We start from the raw sequence: 19,261 nt of genomic DNA, 5'->3' as shown, positions 1-19,261 counted from the left end.
TGATCTGTTTGATAGTCATGTTTATTGTTGGTTCTTGGTAGTTCCCATAAGTCATCCTTAGTCCTACTATTTAAAAGAAACTTGGGGAGCCCTGTTTCCAGTGGCACAGAGATCAAGTGGAGAAGGGCTCACTTAACAAATATGTCTACATTAGTAACACATTAGTTTCAATTCACAGATGGTCATCAAAGTCCTCTCCGGTTTTAAAGAGGTCATATAGTCGCAGGAGTGAAGAAGGCTCCTGCATCCCTTTGACCAAGGCCCCACCCTCTGCCCAAGGGCCTGTGCCCCCTGACTGCTCGGGGGTCTTTCCGCAGAGCCTCTTGGGCCCAGGCGTGGGAGTGTGTGTAGCCTGAGGAAGCTGGAGTGCACCAAGGGTCCTGCAGAGGCCTTCCCTTGGGGTCTGGGTCCTGGGGGTCCCCTGCTCAGTCCGTGCTGCTCGAGCTGGCCTGGGGCCTCTTTGCAGGGGGGTCAGGGGCTCCGTGTCCAAATGTGAGCTGTTTCCAAGTGGCGGAAGAAATTGTTCCCACTTAGGAGACACGGTCCTGACCTGCTGGGCAGGACACGGTGGTTCCCCCGGAGGAACGACGAGCTCCCTGGTGTCCCAGTCCTCACGACTGCTTCCTTCTTTGACCTTCCCTGTCAGGCCAGTGTGGTCCTGAGGTGGAAACACAAGATGATGGCCATGTTCTCCATTCAGAAGAATGCCCAGCAGGCTCAAGGGACAAGGAGAGGAGGTCCTGTGCCTGTACTAGTCCTTGACTGTACCTCTGGGTGTTGACACTTTCTGCTCTGTGCTGTCTACTATTCTGTAGCCTGGCAGGCTAGGGACATGTCTTGATTTTGAGGTTTAGCAAAGCACAGCAAATAAATGCCCTCTCTGTCACTCCAAATCCTCTGCCAAATTCCATGACCAGGCTTCCCAAAAAAGGAAGATGTTTTCCTATAATCAGGGTATGTCATGGGGACCTTAGCATCAGGTGAGGGAGTGCCTGAGGGGTGCAAGCAGGAAGGGCCCTAGAGACCACCTGGGAAGACCATGTGCTTATTGCCAGGCAGCTGGGAAGGTCTCTCTAGAACGATGTTCAGGGTTTTGAAGCTGTACAAGTGGCTGCACAGAATACCCCAGGGGACATGACAGTGACAGAGGCCTGGCTTCTCCCTTCTACCTCAGAAAACGAGGATGCATTGAAAATTGGGTTTCACTCCTAGAAAAATGGTACAGATGAACCGGTTTGCAGGGCAGAAACAGAGACACAGATGTAGAGAACAAATGTATAGACACCAAGTGGGGAAAGTGGCGGGGGGTGGGGTGGTGGTGTGATGAATTGGGCGATTGGGATTGACATTTATACACTGATGTGTATAAAATGGATGACTAATAAGAACCTGATGTATAAAAAAATTCTAAAATTCAAAAAAAGAGAAAAAATTGGATTTCACTGCCTACAAAGGAATTTGCAAGCAATGACAGGAGGGACCCTGCATCACCACCCCCAGGCAGTATGGAAGAGGCTCTGTGGGCAGTTGTTAGTGATTCGAGACTGCCAGCTCTGCCACTGATTTGCTGTGACCTCAACTGAACCTTCACCAGTCTTAGTTCCTCACCTTCAAAACAAAACAGGCTTGTGGTAAGAATTAGTGCATAAAAAATGTTTAGCCCTGGGACTGGTACATCAGTAACTGTCACACTCATTATAATTTAGAGATTCAGGGCCACATCCTTACCTGGGGGTCACATAGCTAGTTAGTAGCAACACCAGAGTTTGATCACTGCCTCTTGGCTTTGGACGGGCACTCTCCACTACTGTCTGAAGCTGGCCAGGACGACCCTGGCCTATGTTGGGGCATGGCAGTGACAAATGCCTGGCAGAGTTCCTCTGCCTGGGTGCCTGTGGCATAAAGCAAAACCTGCATTCTGCGGCCTGGAAGGTCTAGGTTTGAAGCATCAGGAACAAGAGCAGGTCCTAGGTGAAGAGAGTGCCTCAAATGCACAAGAACTCACCTGGATAAATGAAGGTGACAGTTCCTCAGAAACCCAGGGCAGGTCCCAAGCTGAACAGTCTGACAAAGACCCGGTACTCCATGCAGAATGAAGGGAACGGTCCTGATGCAGAACAGCCCTACTGGTCAACCTTGATTGCCTCCAAGGCATCAAGCTGCCCTTTTGACCCCGAGTTAACATCAGTGACAGGAGGAGCGTGGCAGGGAAACAGTGCAGGCCAGAGAAAGGAGTTGGCTTAAGACACAGAAAACAAGACACCCATGTGGGAAGTTGGGCTTTTACGGGATGTAAGTGTGATACTTTAATTGTCCACAAAACAATTTAAAAATCCTGTGTCTGCTCAATGGCCACTGGGACACTGTCCTCAATCACTGACCTTCAGGGACTTCAAGGTGACCTCACAGTTTCTGGAGTCCTGGATATTAGGGCTGCATGGAGGCTGGACTGTGCTCTGGCTCCATTTCCTGGCAGAGGAAAAGTGCTGTCAAGAATCCAGTCTTTCTTGTAATTACAATGGAAAAGAATCTCTCTCTCTCTCTCTCTCTCTCTCTCTCTATATATATATAAACGGAATCACTTTGCTGTACACCTGAAACTAACACAACATTGTAAATCAACTATATTTCAATAAAAATTAAAAAAAAAAAGAACCCAGTTCTACCATTGAACAGTGACCCTTAGTCTGACTTGGTGGTCACCTGGTCTGACACCTAGCACAGGTAGGGACCTTGCCATCCCTTATAGCTTCCCAACTGGCTGCTCAGCTTCTGTCCCACTGCCAACAACAGGCTGTCTAATGACATCTAAGGCAGTCCATTTCTCTGCTCTATACCTTGCAGTTGCTAGAAAGTTCTTATTCTGAACTGGAATCTACCTCCCAATAGCATCTGCCCTAGAAGAGCCATCCTAATCTAGATGAGGCAGTCTCTCAGAAAACTCACTGAGGGACTTCCCTGGTGGTCCAGTGGTAAAGAATCCGCCTTCCAATGCAGGGGACACGGGAATTAGGACCCCATGTGCCATGGGGCAAGTAGGCCCGCACGCCACAAGTACTGAGCTCACACGCCGCAAACTACAGAGCCCATGCACTCTGGAACCCGCACGCCACAACTACAGAGACCACACACCCTGGAGCCTGCGCGCCACAACTACAGAGAGAAAACCTGCATGCTGCAAATAAAGAAGAGAAAACCCACATGCCACAACTAGAGAGAAGCCTGTGCACCACAATGAAGGGCCCGGGTGCCACAATGAAAGATCCTGCATGCCTCAGTGAAGATCCCGAGTGCTGCAACCAAGACCCGATGCAGCCAAAAATAAATAAATAAATCTTTTTTAAAAAAAAAAAAAAAAAGAAAGCTCACTGAAATGCAGATTAAGACTGGAGAAGAGACCCATGAAAGTCAGGTCTTTCCTGCTCTTAGCTAAAGGTTCCCAGGCCTGTCGGCTTCTCTGGCCCCACTTCACTTTCTCAACCTTGCCCTTAAGTTCTTCCCTGAGGTCAGTGCAGTCTAGAAGTTCAGAATTAAGTGAGCATCATAAAAGGCACCCCCACTGGAATCCTGCCTAGCCCTCACCTCTGCACTGGCTGCACCTGGTACCTGGCCACGCCAGAGGGCCTGCGGTGATGGCGCCTGCTGGCTCACATCCCTCAGGCTTCCTGCTGACCACAGGAAGCTGCTTGTCAGTACCCCCAACCGCAGGTCAGCAAGGTGGGCATGGGTGAGGGCTGGATTAGCTACTAGCTTGGCACCTTTTTCTAGGCAGGCCTGTACTGAAGGGAGGGTCTGGCTTCTCTCTCTTGGATGAGGGCTGTCTGATGAAACACACTCCTCCTTCTTCCAGCTGTTCTTTGGAGTCCCTTTCCAGATACTTCAGCCAGCGGTTCTTTGAGGGCTGGAGTTTTTCCTACAGGATTGGGAAGTAAGTTTATTCTCAGAGTTGGAAAGCAGACACCTTTACTGAAAATCTCCAGTGCAACTCTGAGGCCTAAGGGCCTCAGGACCCATGTCTACACCGTCACCAGCAAAGGAATTTGATTGGAAGGTAATGGGAGACAGATATCTTGACTGGAGCACACTGGCACACACTTTGGGAAAGCTGCAGGTCACAAGAACTTTACCAAGAACTTTGCAAATGTCCACACTCCCTGGCCCAGTAGTTACAAATGAAGACAAAGGCATAAAGATGTTCAAAGTGTTACAAATAATAGCAAATATTTACAGTAGCAAAAGTTTGCGAACATCCTAAATGCCCAATAAGAAGGGAATAAATATTGCCATATCCACTATATTCTGTAGGTACTTTTTAGAAATGAAAAGAATTGAAAGCTATATAGCAACATAGAAGATATGATGTAAGTGAAAATTCCAGGATGCAAACAAGTGTTTCTTACAGAAGGAATGATGAAAGATTAAGTCTGTAAGTAAAGAAACTGGAAGTATAGACCCAAATATGCAAGAGCTGATGTGTTAGTGTGCTTACGAGCATCTCCCCTATTTATTGATATAATAAAAATATGAAGAGCACCTGGAAAGCGGGCGTTGCCAGTGTGATTCTGTGAGCAGAGGTGGGCCTCTGCCAGGGAGCCTGTCAGTTGTTCCCACTCCCCCCGTCCCTGGCAGGACACAGTGTTCCACGTACCCATGGCATCTTGGATGTACCAATGGCGTAACCTACCCAGTCACTCAAGCTCTTACATGCACTGCCCATCCAAACACTGTTTGAGTACCTACTTTAACCAGGCCCTGGGAATGAACAACTGGATGTGAGCCCTGCTGTGGGGCTCAGTCTGGAGAAAGGGAACATGGAAACCCAGGCACTTTACAACAGCATGCCTTCCCTACCACAAGTGTGCTGAGAGTGCTGTGGGACAAGGGGAGAAGCACAAGGAGGTGAAGTTCAAGCTAAGTTCAGAAGAATTCACCAAGCAGCCAGAAGAAAAAGCTCTTTTCACAGTATTGTAATTATTTTACACTGCTGCCTCCACACATATGAAAGGGACAGGTTTATTCATTTTTGAGTTCCCTGTAGCTTTAAGCCAAGTGCTCATCATTCGGTAACATCAACAAGCGTCTGCTGAAGAAATGAGGAATGAATGAATAAATGGAACCCCCCTCTGTGACACAGCCGGCTCAGGCATCTGGGCCGAGATGGTGCTGCTGGCTTACCTGCAGGATTGCAGGCACAGCCTGCCGAGGACGTGCATTTTCCTCCTCATCGGCATTTATGGATTCTTCCAGAGACCTTAGGGAAAGATTGTACAGTTGTCTTTTGTAAAATGACCAGGAAGATGAAGGACAATGAAGATGGGAACAGCAAGATGCACGAACTTGATGCTGATATCAAAGCCTGTTTAGGGGAACTTAGAACTTATCTCTGTTGTTTTGATGTGATTTGGTAATCTTCCAGCAGTTCAGCAGGCAGAGGGACCATCTGTTACTTGGAGCAAGAGGAAAAGTGACACAGGGCAGAAGTGGCACTCTTAACCCAGAGGACCAGAGTTTGCATCATGGCTTTGCCAATGACTGGCTGTCACTGACTGTGATTCTGGGTATATCACTGTATCCCAGTTTCCTTATTTACAAATGGGGATAATATTGCAAGGGTCACTGTGAAGATAAATAAGACAATACGTGTGCATGTGCCCTGCTCAGTGCCTGAACACAGAGACTAATGTCAGCTGAACTCTGATAGCACAGAGTCCCTCCCATTAGCAATGGAGATGTCCCCATTGCATAGGGTCATATGAGTGTCTTTACAGTTGTATTATATCTCAACCACTACAAAAGGCGGCATTTTACTGAGCTTGATGTGTCATAGTGACTTCATCCAGCCTCCCAGGGACAGCAGGGCTCTTTTACCACATAAAGCAGAGTGAGCAGCTGGAACCTTTGCAGCCTCGAGTAGGGCTGGATGGCCAGTGAAAACATTCATAGTGCAAGGACTGAAGGTTAGCGCCAAAGCCACATCCACCCATGTCAGACAGGGTTGTTACATCACACGATCAGATTGGAGCTCTCTCTAGAGAACTACAATGAGAACCCCAACTCTACCAAATGTGGGCACCTCTACTTCAGTTTCTTCCTCTGTAAACAGAAGCCAATTATCCTCACAGGGTGATGAGGAAGATGAAATAAGATCACGCATATGAACTGCCCACTGTGCCACATGGTCAATACTCCAATGTCCAGTTGAGCAGTGTCCTACCAGCTACTAGCCAGAACTCTGCTCACCGTACTATGATTCAGGAACTCAACTCCATCAACTCCAGAACATCTCTAAGCAATATGAAGGTTAATGGTCTGTCTTCTCGCTTCTATGTTACCCCTGAGAAGCTGGGTGTCTACTGTTCTTGTGTAGGGGATCTCTCTTCTCTCCAGCTACTTTTCAACTCTTCCCTTTATCTTCCATGTTCTGCAATTTCATTATGTTGTTGTGTCTAAGCGCAGATTTTTTTTGTCTTTTAAAATTAACTTATTGAGGTATAATTTATAATTAATATACACTAAAATGTAACAATTTAAGTGTACAATTAGATGAGTTTGGTAAATTTTATCTTTGAATCTATTACTCCCATCAAGATATAGAAAAATAATTTACTGAGATATAATTAGCAAGATATAGAAAATTGTCATCACCCCAAGGTTCCCTTATATGCCTTTGTAGGTGATTCCCCCTCCCCAGAATACCACTCATCCCTATAGTATGTGGTCTTTTGTGTCTGATTTCTTTCACTTAGCAATGTTTTTGAGGTTTGCCCATGTTGTTTGCGTTGCTGAGTAGTATTCTATTGTATGGAAATACCACTATTTGTTTATTCACTTGCCTTTTTTTTCATCCTTCATTGAATCTATTTATTTATTTTTGGCTGTGTCGGGTCTCAGTTGTGGCACGTGGGCTTCTCTCTAGTTGTGGTGTGCGTGTTTTCTCTTCTCTAGCTGTGGCGTGCGGGTTCAAGGGCATGTGGGTTCTGTAGTTTGCAGCACACAGGCTCTCTAGTTGAGACGTGTGAGCTCAGTAGTTGTGGTGCACAGGCTCAGCTGTCCCACGGCATGTGGGATCTTAGTTCCCTGACCAGGGATCGAACCCATGTCCCCTGCATAAGGCGGATTCTTTACCACTGGACCACCAGGGAAGTCCCGTCATTTGCCTTCTGATGTTATCTATATATCTAGTCTTTCACCAAAACCACACTATCATCTTGATTGCTATAGTGTTATAGTGAATCTTGAAATCAGGCTGTAGAAGTCCTCCAGTTTTGTTCTTTATCAGCATTGTTTTGGCAATTGCATTTCTATATAAATCTTAGGATCAGTTTGTCAATTTCTTAAAAAAAAAACAAAACTGCTGGAATTTTGATTGGAACCTAATGGCAGACTCTACAGATCAATTTAGGATGAACTGACATCTTAACAATATTGAGTTTTCCAATCCATGAACGTGTCATATTTTTTTCATTTAGATCTTCTTTAATTTCTCTCAGCAATGTTTTATCGTTTTTACTGAAAATTTCTTGCACATTTTTGGGTTATGTTTATCCCTATGTATTTTATTTCATTTTATTATTTTATTATTTTTTATTTCTCTTGCAGTATGCGGGCCTCTCACTGTCGTGGCCTCTCCCATTGCGGAGCACAGGCTCCGGACGTGCAGGCTCAGCGGCCATGGCTCACGGGCCCAGCCGCTCCGCGGCATGTGGGATCTTCCTGGACCGGGGCACGAACCTGTGTCCCCTGCATTGGCAGGTGGACTCTCAACCACTGCGCCACCAGGGAAGCCCCTTTATTTTTTGATGGTATTATAAATGGTATTTGATTTTTAAAATTATTTTCCAACTGTTCACTGCATTTATATAAAAATAAAATTTAGTTTTGTATGTTGACCATGTATCCGTGTGATCTTACTAAATTAACTTATTAGTTCTAGTAGCTTTTGTATAGATAGGCTCATTAGGATTTCCTACATACACAATGTTTTCATCTAGTTTGGGATTTACTGTGTTTCCTTAATCTAAGAATGTAAGCCCTTTGATTCTGGAAAATGTTCTGTTCATTTCCCTGCAAATATTGCCTTTGTCCCCTTCTCTTTATTATCTCCTGCTGGAACTCTTCTCTGTATCCTTCATGTCTCTGAACTTACATTTTCCACCTTTTTGTCTTTCTCTGCTGCACTGTTGATTAATTTCTTCAGATTGGTCTTCCATTTCACTAATTCTCTCTTCAGTTGCACTTGATCTGTTTAATGGTCCACTAAACTTTTAATTTCAATGACTATACTTTTCATTTCTACAAACTTTTTGGTTTTTTTAAAAAACTAGTTATTTTTTAAAGTCTCTTGCTCCTCATATTAGCAACCCCCCTCTTTTAATTTCATTAAATATATTAAACATGAAATATTATGTATTCTGAACTCTTTTTGGGTCTGACTTTTCTGTCATTTCTGCTGTCTTTTGCTCATGGTGACATACTTCCTTAAGTTAAATGATTTTTAACTTTGGGTATATGCTCCTTGGAACTTTATATGTAGGAATTCTTTGATACCTGGGTTGAAGATGTATTGCTCCAAAAAGGAGCTGCATTTACCTCTGTTCCTGGGACAATTTAAAAATAAGTTCTCAGCTTGAGACTTTTCACACAGCATGTGTAAAAGGCTTAAAGGCCATGTGACAGATTCCTTGTGCTTATAAAATCCTGGAGCAGTATTTCCCTTCTTCAGTCAGTGCCAAGGTCAACACAGGCTGGGTCCCTGCTATGGAGGGGGTGCATTTCTAGTTCATTTGAATGCTGAGGGTGTAGTCCTTTGGGGACTCAGCTTTATGTGGTGGTCTCCTATGGACCTTCCCACAGTAAACAGACCCTCGGCTTTGTCTTTGTCTCCTGCTTCCCTCCCAGATGCATGGAAGCTGAAGGGCAACAGGTTTCAATCGCCTCAGCAGCCCAGCTGCTTATTCTCTGGATTTTGGCTTTTGCTTCATTTTTGGCCTCTGATGGTTACTTACCTTCTTGTCATCTCTTCAGTGCACTTAAAATATTGTGGCTGGGGGCTTCCCTGGTGGCGCAGTGGCTGACAGTCCGCCTGCTGATGCAGGGGACACAGGTTTGTGCCCCTGTCTGGGAGGATCCCACATGCTGCGGAGCGGCTGGGCCCGTGAGCCATGGCCGCTGAGCCTGCGCGTCTGGAGCCTGTGCTCCACAACGGGAGAGGCCACAAGAGTGAGAGGCCTGCGTACTGCAAAAAATACAAAAAACAAAAAAACCCAAAAAAAACTGTGGCTGGCATTTTAAATTAATTTCAGTGGGAAGATTGTTCAATATCTAATTGCCATATTGTAAGACATGGAACTCTAAGGGATTTCTCCGTCATAGACTTCCACCATCCACTCAAGATAAAAACAGGGCAAGATAACCATGCCTCCCTCAAACTACTATACCTGAGTGACATCTCTGAAATCTGTCCCTGCAGCAGATTTAATTTTTGGACATGGTGTCTACAGTCAGCACCAGAGCCCTCACCGTAAGCCTGAGAAACAAACAAACAAACAAAAATATCAAGTTTAAAAAGTGTTGATAGAATGCTGAGAAATAGATCCATTAGAGCTGCAACCCAGGGAGGATAAAACTGTACTTCGCAAGGCCCAAAGCACCATGCAGGAACCCAAACAATGATTGCTGTTTCTGCAGTGATTTACAAACTAACAGTCTCAGGGACTAATAGTTTCAGTCTATCTGGCTGCCCACCATCACCCTGAACTTTATATATCAAAGCTAAACTCAACCCAAAATCCCACACAAATTGGTTAATGAACATAAGAAATTCAGAAGAGAAGTAATGCAAATTGCCAATAAACATATGAAATGATACACCTCACTCACTCATAATCAAAAGAATATAAAATAGATGAGATACATTTTTTCACTTAGCAGTCACTCATTTGTTCAATAAATATTTATTAAGCACCTATTATGTGCCAGGCCCTGAACTAGGTAAGGACAACACAATACAGGAATGGACAAACACTACTGTCATTACGGAGCTCACACTGTAGTGAGAATAGACAGATAATAAGCACATAAGTCACCTATATGGCCATCAGATGGTGAGAAGTGCTTCTGAGGAAAGTAAGGCAATGAAGCGGGGTGGGGCAGAGTGTGGACACAGTAGACAATTTTATATGTGTGTTCAAGAAGTCAAGGAGTGGATCACTGAGAGGGTGACATCTGAGCACAAAATAGGAAGATAGGCAGAAACAAGCCATGTAGATATATATGGGAAGAACATTCAGCAGAAGCAATGAAACGGAAAGGAGTGCAAAGACCCTGAGCCTGGCATTTTGGAGGAACGGTGAGGAGGCCAAGTGGCTGGAGCTGAATGGCCTAGGGAGAAGATGGTAGGAGATGAGGTTTGAGAGTGTAGGCCCCGTTACAGGCAGAGTCAGCCTTATAGGCATGAGATCTGCTCTGCTGTCTCCATCTTGAAATTCTTAATAATCATTGAACTTGTATTGTGTAAGTAAAGTCTGATGATATAATGAAGCATGTTTGTGAGTCGTGGACACCAAATGTGTCCACTGTTTCTCGTCACTGCTTTTACATACAGCATGCCTGATGACTGAGGAGCACAGAATTGCAGTGAACTCACAAGGTGTGGGAGTTCAGTGAGACTCCAAGTTCAGACGGTGTGTACAAGTCTTTTTTTTTTCCCAAAAAGAGAACATTTATTACTTATTTTTTCCTCATTAGAACTTTCTTTACAGCAACACAAAGTAAAGTACAACAAAAGTACGTGGGGGGCAACCTCAGCCTGAGAGGCCAGGCTTTCCACTGGAATCAGAACTTGCTTCAGTTGCAGAAAGGAGGCAAGGGTATTCGAAAAAACATGAACAACCAAGGAAACGTGTCATATCTTTTCTTACTCCTGTTACCTCCCTGGAATAGCCTATGCTGAAAATAATAACACAGAAAAAAAAGTGAAAGATAGGGCAATCTTTCCCAGTTCCTTTTCCTCTCAGTATTCCTTACTCATCAGTGAGCTAAAGGTTGACAGTATGGGTAGAATGTGCGTGTATCAAGCAGTGAAGTAAAAATAGTTAATTTTGTGCAACATCTCCACTGTTCTGGTAGGAATGAAATATGTAGGCATGTATGAGCTACAAAATACAAATTGTGCAATTCTGATGATTCTACGTATACACCAAATGCTCTTATATTATTCTGCATATGTTCCACATATGTACTAAATGCTCTTTGCATTTATAACTGGTGTTGCACAATATAAATGGTGTTGCACAATTTTAAATGTTAGTTTTTCTTGACACAGGAAGATATTAAATAGTAAATTTTAAAACCAGTAAATAAAAGACATCAGGAAAAGTCAGGAGACCATGAAAGAAAGGAAAAGCTTAATATTCTAGTACCTTTAATAGCATTTTTTTTTCCTGCTTTTGAAAAGGGGCCCCCTGCCCCAACCTGGCCCTGTCTGTAGGAGCATGAATGTTGCTCTAACCTGGAAGGTCTGACATGATCTTACATATGTTTCAGTAGGACCCTGCAGCTGTGGTGCTAAGACTGTATGGCAGAAGCAGGTGACCAGTCAGGAGGTTGCAGCAAATACTGAGGCAACTCAGACCACTGTGGTAGCAAGTGGGCACAGTCTGGGTATATCCTGAAGGTAGGGCTGACAAAATTTGCTGATGGATCAGATGAAGAGTGTAAAAGAAAAAGAGAAGTCAGGGATGAGTTCAAGGTTTTTAGCCCAAACAACTAGAAAGAGGGACTTGGCACTTAAGAGTTGGGGATGACTGTGGGAAGAGCAGGTTGGTGAGGGTAAGGTGAGGGCTTCGTTTTGGGATACAGGTTTGGGATGCCTCTTAGATATCCAGGAGAGCGGTTGGTTGGAAGCATACACAAGTTCAGGGGCAGGTCTGGGGTCTGAGATGGACATTTGAGAATTGTCAGATTGTCTCATCTCAGACGACCAAGGGAATGAGTGTAGCTAGACAAGAGGTCCAAAAACTGAGTGCCAGAGCACTCTAAGGTTTAGAAGGTGAGGAGATGGGAAAAAACTAGCAAAGAGGACTGAAACCAGCTAGGAAGACAGGAGGAAAACCAGGAGCAGGATGACTAGAAGTCCAAGTGAAGACAATGCTTCAAGGAGGAGGAAGTGACAAACTCTGACAAATGCCACCAATAAGTCAAGTCACTTGAGGACTGAGAACCAACCATTATTTTTAGCAACATAGAGACCACTGCTGACTTTGACATGAGCAATTTTAGCGGACTGGTGGGGAGTGAAATCCCGTCTGGGGAAAGTTCAAGTGAGAATGGGAGGAAAGGAACTGGAGAGGGGAAAGGCAAAGTTTAAAAAGACTGATAACTGACTTATGGTTGCCAAGAGGGAGTGGGCTGGGGGAGGGATGGATTGGGAGTTTGGGATTAGCGATGCAAACTATTATATATAGAATGGATAAACAACAAGGCCCTACTGTATAGCATAGGGAACTACGTTCAATATTCTGTGATAAACCATAATGGAAAAAAATATGAAAAAGGATGTGTGTGTGTGTGTGTGTGTGTATATACACACACACATATATGTAAATAAAAAACTGAATCACTTTGCTGTGCAACAGAAATTAGCACAACATTGTAACTCAACTATACGTCCACACAATAAATTGAAAAACAAAATTCTAAAATGACTGACAACTTATATCTGGCATAACTGGTAGGGTGCATGCTCTCCTGCATAGCAGAGACTGCTGCCTGAATACTGAAATGCATTCTCCCCTCATCTGGGAGCAGACTAGACTACATTTTCCAGTCTTCCTTGCAGTCAGGTGTGGCCATGAGACTAGGTTCTTCCCAGTGGAATGTAAGCCACTTCCAGATCCTTCCTGGGTAGCTCCTCCCTGATCTTGCTCCTTTGCGGGGCAAGAGGCAGTGGGAGACAAGCCTCAGGGAATAACAGAACCTCAAGATTACAGGTGCCTCGGTCCCCGGATGACCATACCAAGGACAGCTGTCCTGCTGATCTCAATCTCTCCCAGGAGTGTTACAAGAGCAAGAGAAACAACTTCTATTGCGTTAAGCCACCACAATTTTGGTGTCTGTTCATTACTGTGGCCTAGTCAGTCATAAGCCATATACCACTGCACAAGCATGGGGGTGCTGAGAGGAAGGCAAAGCTTCCTCAGGAATTCAGAAATACATGCTGACATCTAAAACAAGCAGAAGTCACTAGCTATGAGCCAGCCCCTGCCTTCTGAGACCCAATCTCAAGGTAGGCCTCAGCAGCTACACTTACTGACAGATGACCAAATTGTCCCCACTCCCACCCATCCCAACTGACTGGACCAGTGATGGACATCTGAATCAACAGGTCAACCAGATTGTTTCTCCCAGGAGTTTATAATTGGGACTCAGCTATTCCAGTTGGTTTGAAATGAGATTCTGTGGTCTGTGAGTGGAGTATGTTACTTTGAACTGGGAACAGAGAGGAAGGGAAGGAGAGGAGATAGGGAGAGAGGGAGGAAGGTATAGGGAGAAACTGGGTGAAGGGAGGAGAAGGGAGGGAAAAGATGATGCTTGTGTTGTTGGCAGCTTTTCAGTTCTTGGGGTTGGTTCTTCAAGGGGTCAAGAATGAAGCTTCTTCCTTGGATCCCCCCAAGATACCCCATTACCTTGCCAGTACATTTTAAATTTTGCTGAAGTGTTTTTTTCCTATTATTTGCAACTAAAAGAACCTTGGTCAAAAGAATTCCTCTGATTTAACTTCTAGGAATTCGTCCTAAGGAAATAATTGGTCAAGTGAAGAAAGAGGTATTTGTAAGAAGCTTCATTGCAGAGTTGTTCATAACAATGAAAACTAAAATCAACCTAAATGCCCATCAGTGTGGGGTTTGTCACTTAACTCATTCAACAAACATTACTTGAGCAAGCACTGACTATGTGACAGGCACTGTGCTAGGTGCCAAGAGTACATCAGCAAAACATACAAAAAAGGGTATATAAGTGTCCATCAACAGATGAGTGGATAAAGAAGATATGGGGGGTATGTATGTGTGTGTGTGTATACACACACACACACACACACACACACACATATATATAATGGAATATTAGTCATAAAAAAGAATGAAATAATTGCCATTTGCAACAACAAGGATGGACCCAGAGTGTATCGTATTAAGTGAAGCAAGTCAGACAAAGACAAATATTATATGATATCACTTATATGTGGAATCTAAAAAAATAATACAAGTGAATTTATTTACAAAACAGAAAGAAACACACAGACATAGAAAATAAACTTATGGTTACCAAAAGGGGAAGAGGGAGAGAGGAATAAATTAGGAGTATGGGATTAACAGATACACACTATATAAAATAGATTAACAACAGGATTTACTGTATAGCACAGGGAACTACATTCAATTTCTTATAATAAACTATAATGGAAAATAAGAAAAAAAATATGTATAACTGAATCACTTTGCTATACACCTGATACTAACGTAATATTGTAAATCAACTATACTTCAATTTTTTTAAAAAGGGTATATAAGTAAAATAGGCAAACCCTCTCTTCCCATAGAATTTACAGTCTCAGATGGACAATACTCACATAAACATACTTGCCTATATTTCTGATCAGGGTAATGAGATTAACTAGGGGAAGCCCCAACAATGAGCACAAAGGCCCTAAGAGGGAAGCAGATTTGGATTGTTTCAAGGTCAGAAGGAAAAGCCCCTATGGCTGAAGGAGGAGAATGATGAGATGAGGCTGGAGAGGTGGCATCAAGGGCTGGAGCAGGTGAACAAGGGGCTCAATGAGGACCCTGTGATATTAGAGATCAAGTGGGTCGGTAAGTATGGACTTGAAAAGAACTGTGATGCTGGGTGAAAAAACTGGGCTAATAAGAGCATTTACAACATGCTCCCCTCAGTCCACATGCTCTTTCATCTCCTGACTACCTTCACAACCTGCCTGCCCCCTCTCACACCCCTGCATCTACCAACAGCTGTCTGCCCATCCCCAGTTAGGTCTGATTACTCAGTTATCTTCTTACAGACCCCTGTACTTTCCTCTCATTTTGCTCAGTCTAGTTTTAAATTACATGTGTGTGTTTTAGTTTCTCATCCTGTTCCACAACAGCAGATCGGTGAAGGCAATTAACAACATGGTCTTACCTTCCATTGTGTCCCATGCCTGCATACAGAAGTTACTCAGTAAATACTTACTGACTGAATAAAAAAAGGAAGGTAACTTTCCAGGCACTGCTCCATTCATTTCGCTTCCTGAAGGAAGATGATCTTAGGGAGCAGGAGCGCTATATCCAATGAACTTGAGCCAATAATGGAACACTGGGTTCCATGAGAAATATGTTTCTGCAGGGCTGGGTCCCACCTGCTTCCTGGTATGGGTATTAGACACTTTGCTGCTTGGGACTCACCCGCAAAAATGACTGCTTCTCTCCACAAGCTTTGCATGTCCATTTGAGACTCTTTTTCACCTACAATGAAATTTCAGAATTATAGCTAAAGTAATTATTTGAAACAGGTGGAACTAGATCAGAAATAATAAAGAGATCAGTGGAAAAGAATAAAGAGTCCAGAAACAAATCAACACATGTATGAAAATTTAGTATATTATAAAGGTGAAAAAAGAAGAGACTATTTAATAAGCGCTTCTGGAAAACTGGCTATCCATATGAAACGAAATCAAATTAGATCTCTACTATATGTGATTCTCAAAAAAAATTCCATGACATTTCAATTCTTGATAAATCTGACTAGATGGATTCTCTCTTAACATAATAAAATGCCTTACATCTAGCTCTAAAGCTGCAGAATCACCACCAGCATTCCCATGAAAGTCAAGAACAAGTCAAGGATCTGCACTATTATTTACCATTTTTTTCTGGATGTACTAACTGATGGAATTGGAAAAGAGAACATAGCAAGAGGTATGAAAATGGAAAGAAAAAAAAAACTATCCTTATTTATGGATGATATGATTTATTTCTTTAAAACTCAAGATAACTAAATGAAAAACTGCTAAAACCAGTAAGACAATCTAATATAGGGGCTAGGCAGAAAATTAATATATCTTCAAAAATTAATATAGCTTATAAGCAAACATCTACTTAGAAGAGATAATTAAAGAAATAAATCCATTTGTAAAGGCAACAAAGAAAATGTTATCAAGGGGCACCAAAACTGTTTTAAGAGATGGAATGAAATGCCATGCTTAACATCACAAAGATGTCTCGGTTGATTCATAAAAATTAACATGATTAATATGACCCTAATACAAAAACCACCAGGGCTCTTGGGGACGTACCTAAAAGGATTCTAAGGAGGACAAGCAGCATCTACTACAAATTTAAGTGGGTATATCCTAAGATTCTACTTCTCAGCATCTACCTTCAAACACCATAAAAATACTGTGTCTCTTCTACAGGTACACATGCAAGTAAGAAATGCATTAAAAAAATAATAAAAGCTCTGGAAGGACACACAGTAACTGGCTAGCTCTGGGGAATGAAGATACAGAATTCAGAAGCTGTTGAAATTAAATGAGATGTGTGAAACTGCCTGATACACAGCCGACTTGGAATTAAACTGTTAACCCTCTTTTCCCACTTGGCTTCAAATCACTTTTCAGAGTTGAAAATGACCATGAGAACACGAACTACATTATATATATAATAATTTAAAAGTGGAAATGATTCCCATTTATTCTCAACTCCTAGAACCAAAAAAATGAAGTAAGTAAAAAGTTTCTAAGCCCCTAAAATGACCCTTACAAAGTCACAGCGAACTTACAGGTGCATACCCAGCCTCTTACTGGCTTTTAAACATACATTTTGTATGCAATTTGATGCTACCCTTCTTCAGGGCACAGCAGATTAGCAGGGGACTACCAGAAGCGGATACAATGACAACCTTGACGGCATCAAGCAGGGAGACAGAACGTGATTCAGGAAAGAACAGGTTAAGTGACATACCCTATTTTACGTTTTGAGTCAGGGAAGCATTACGTTTTAGAAACTTCGATTATCCTGTTTAAAGGCGCGAGATTATTTACACTCTGAATAGGCGTCGAGGCCCTCACTACGGGCAGAGCCAAAGAGTGCCAGCAGGGGTGCCCAGTCGTGCCTCAGTTTTTAAAACTATCATTTCCCTTGCACTTAAATGAAGAAGGAGCCATTTTGGGGGCTAGGCTCTGCATAAAGGAGGCTATCCTCTACCCTCAACCTGGTGTGCCCGACCACCGGCCAGATAGAATTCACGAGGCCGCCTCGGCAGAAACCATTGGCTGGTTTCTGCGAATCTTACAACCACCAAGCAAAAAACGAAAAAAGCCCAGAACAACGTTATCGAGAAGCGACATCAATAAAACCTAGTTCTCAGGACAGACATCGTGATTTGTCCGGGACCCAGACACACCCCGCAACCGCACGAGACGGCGCCCAGCCTGGGGGAGGAGGTCTGGCCCCCCAGCGACCCCACCTCGTCCTGCCCGCCATCCCCGTGCTCTGAGGAGGAAGAGGCCCCACCTGGTGCGCCTGGAAGAGGCGGCAGCAGGAGCACCGCAACACCCGAACCTGCTGCGGAGGCGCCATTACGACGGCTGTCGCCGCCGCGCGTGCGCCGCGTTACCCTGTCCGCCCTGGCTCCGCCCACTTCAGGCGCTCGGGACCCTCTGGCCTCAGGCACCGCCCCTGGAGAGCGTGCGCCCTGCACTCCCGCCCACTCGAGCTTCGCCCCTAAAGCGCACTTGGGCCATCGGAAAGCTCAGCGTTAGTCGGCTGTCAGCTGGGACCCCGGGCGACCTCAGGACTCGGGCCGTATCACTGCTGCCGAGTCGGGCGTTGTTTGGGCTTTGCGTCCGTCAGGTCACTGGTTGTCTGTCTCAGCCCGAAGCAGTTCCCGCCTCTATCTAAACCAGCGTTTCTGCCTGCGCTCCCTGGGAAGATTGAAGTTGCAAGGGCTGGGTCTCCAGCCACCGCTGGGGGTCCGGCCTTTGCTGGCACAGTTTCTTCTGCTTCTTCAAGTCGGGGAGAGGGAGCCGGAGGGCGCCTCCCTGCTCGGGCCCACTCCCTAGGGTCCACGGTAGGCATTTTCAGGACCTCTGGTCAGAGGTGGTTAGTTAACGTTTGAGCCGGAGCACCGAGAATCCTGGGAAAATAGGCAGTTCACCAACCCTACGCTTCTCAGAGAGGGAAACGGAGACGCCTGGCGGTTGAAAATGAAATCAGTCCTTACTGCAGTCCCGAGGAAGACCCACTCTAAAAGGTGGAGCCCAAGTCCCAGTCTGGGCATAGAGGAAAAATATTGCACCCCTCATGTCCCAACCTCACCTTAACGCCAGCCCGCCAAGACATTCCCACGTGCCTGACAACATAAATAATCTTGTTAAAAGAAAATTTAAAACGCCCAATCCTGACAAGGATGCTGACAGAACGGTAAAAGGAAAAAACAATCTGGCAGTTATCGCTATCTTAATAATCTGAATCACGCAGATTTATTGTTTATGCAGTAGTGTTAACTGAAGTATAACAGGAAAAAATGGAAATAAGTATTCTAAAGAATGGACCATTATGCAGGTCCATTACAAAGAGTTTGGAGTGAAAATGCTGGCATGTGTATTGTTGGGAAGCAAGGAGGTTACAAAGTGTACATGATATCAGTTAGGTAAAACCAGGCATTATTTATTTCCAGATGTGCACGGGCAAGGGTTATAAATGGTTTAAAATTTTTAATATTTTCCAAATTTTGCACAATAGCATATATTAGAAAAAACCAAATTAATTTAAAAAATTATGTTTGAGACTGAATATGCAGAGAGTGACCAGACTCCCTCATCACCCCCCAAACCACAACTTCTGCAGCAGTCAGGACTTGGGCAATGACTGCCAGTTGCCCTCCTTTTTTGCACCTCCCCACTTCATCTCAGGACCAACCAAGAGAATGCCAATTATGCTCCCCAAACCAATTACAGAAAACATCCTGCTTCAGGTTAGCCAGCCTGTTTCCCCACTAGCAGCCTCTAATCAGAGCACACCTGAAGCCTTCCCTTGCTTTCACCATAAGGCCTTCCCACTCTTCTGACTACATTTTAGTCTCTGCCAAACGCAAGTAATGGTGGCTGACTTCTTTTCTATAGCAAGCTCTGGATAAATGGTCCCTGTTCTCATTTGGGTGGTTTTTGTTTATCTCTACGTGTCTCATTGCGGCTGAGCTTCTGGCA

The 19,261-nt window shown here is 44.2% G+C and overlaps 1 protein-coding gene across 5 annotated transcripts; it reads right to left on the bottom strand.

Annotated features, from left to right (window-relative positions):
• Positions 1 to 3: 3 nt before the first annotated feature.
• On the bottom strand, positions 4 to 18,142 carry MRNIP (MRN complex interacting protein). 5 transcript variants are annotated; one of them, XM_027096452.1, is made up of 8 exons: positions 17,789 to 18,142; positions 15,459 to 15,518; positions 9,438 to 9,526; positions 5,176 to 5,251; positions 3,759 to 3,913; positions 2,382 to 2,469; positions 2,006 to 2,107; positions 4 to 658 (listed from the first exon to the last, which is right to left on the bottom strand). In XM_027096452.1, exons 1-8 carry the CDS (start codon positions 17,795 to 17,797, stop codon positions 173 to 175), a joined length of 1,065 nt encoding a protein of 354 aa, XP_026952253.1. In that variant the 5' UTR covers positions 17,798 to 18,142; the 3' UTR covers positions 4 to 172. The 5 variants fall into 5 exon arrangements, with proteins under 5 accessions (XP_026952253.1, XP_026952252.1, XP_026952255.1 ...); XM_027096451.1 differs by lacking the exon at positions 17,789 to 18,142 and adding an exon at positions 17,568 to 17,709; XM_027096454.1 differs by lacking the exons at positions 2,006 to 2,107; positions 17,789 to 18,142 and adding an exon at positions 17,568 to 17,715.
• Positions 18,143 to 19,261: the final 1,119 nt, after the last annotated feature.

The sequence above is a fragment of the Aethalodelphis obliquidens genome, unplaced genomic scaffold (genome assembly GCF_003676395.1).
Source record: "Aethalodelphis obliquidens isolate GAN/ISIS:26980383/991018 unplaced genomic scaffold, ASM367639v1 scaffold102, whole genome shotgun sequence".
In the NCBI taxonomy this organism is placed as follows: Eukaryota; Metazoa; Chordata; class Mammalia; order Artiodactyla; family Delphinidae; genus Aethalodelphis; species Aethalodelphis obliquidens.
Note: the sequence above shows the minus strand (reverse complement) of the source record. Positions and strands in the feature narration are given on the sequence as shown.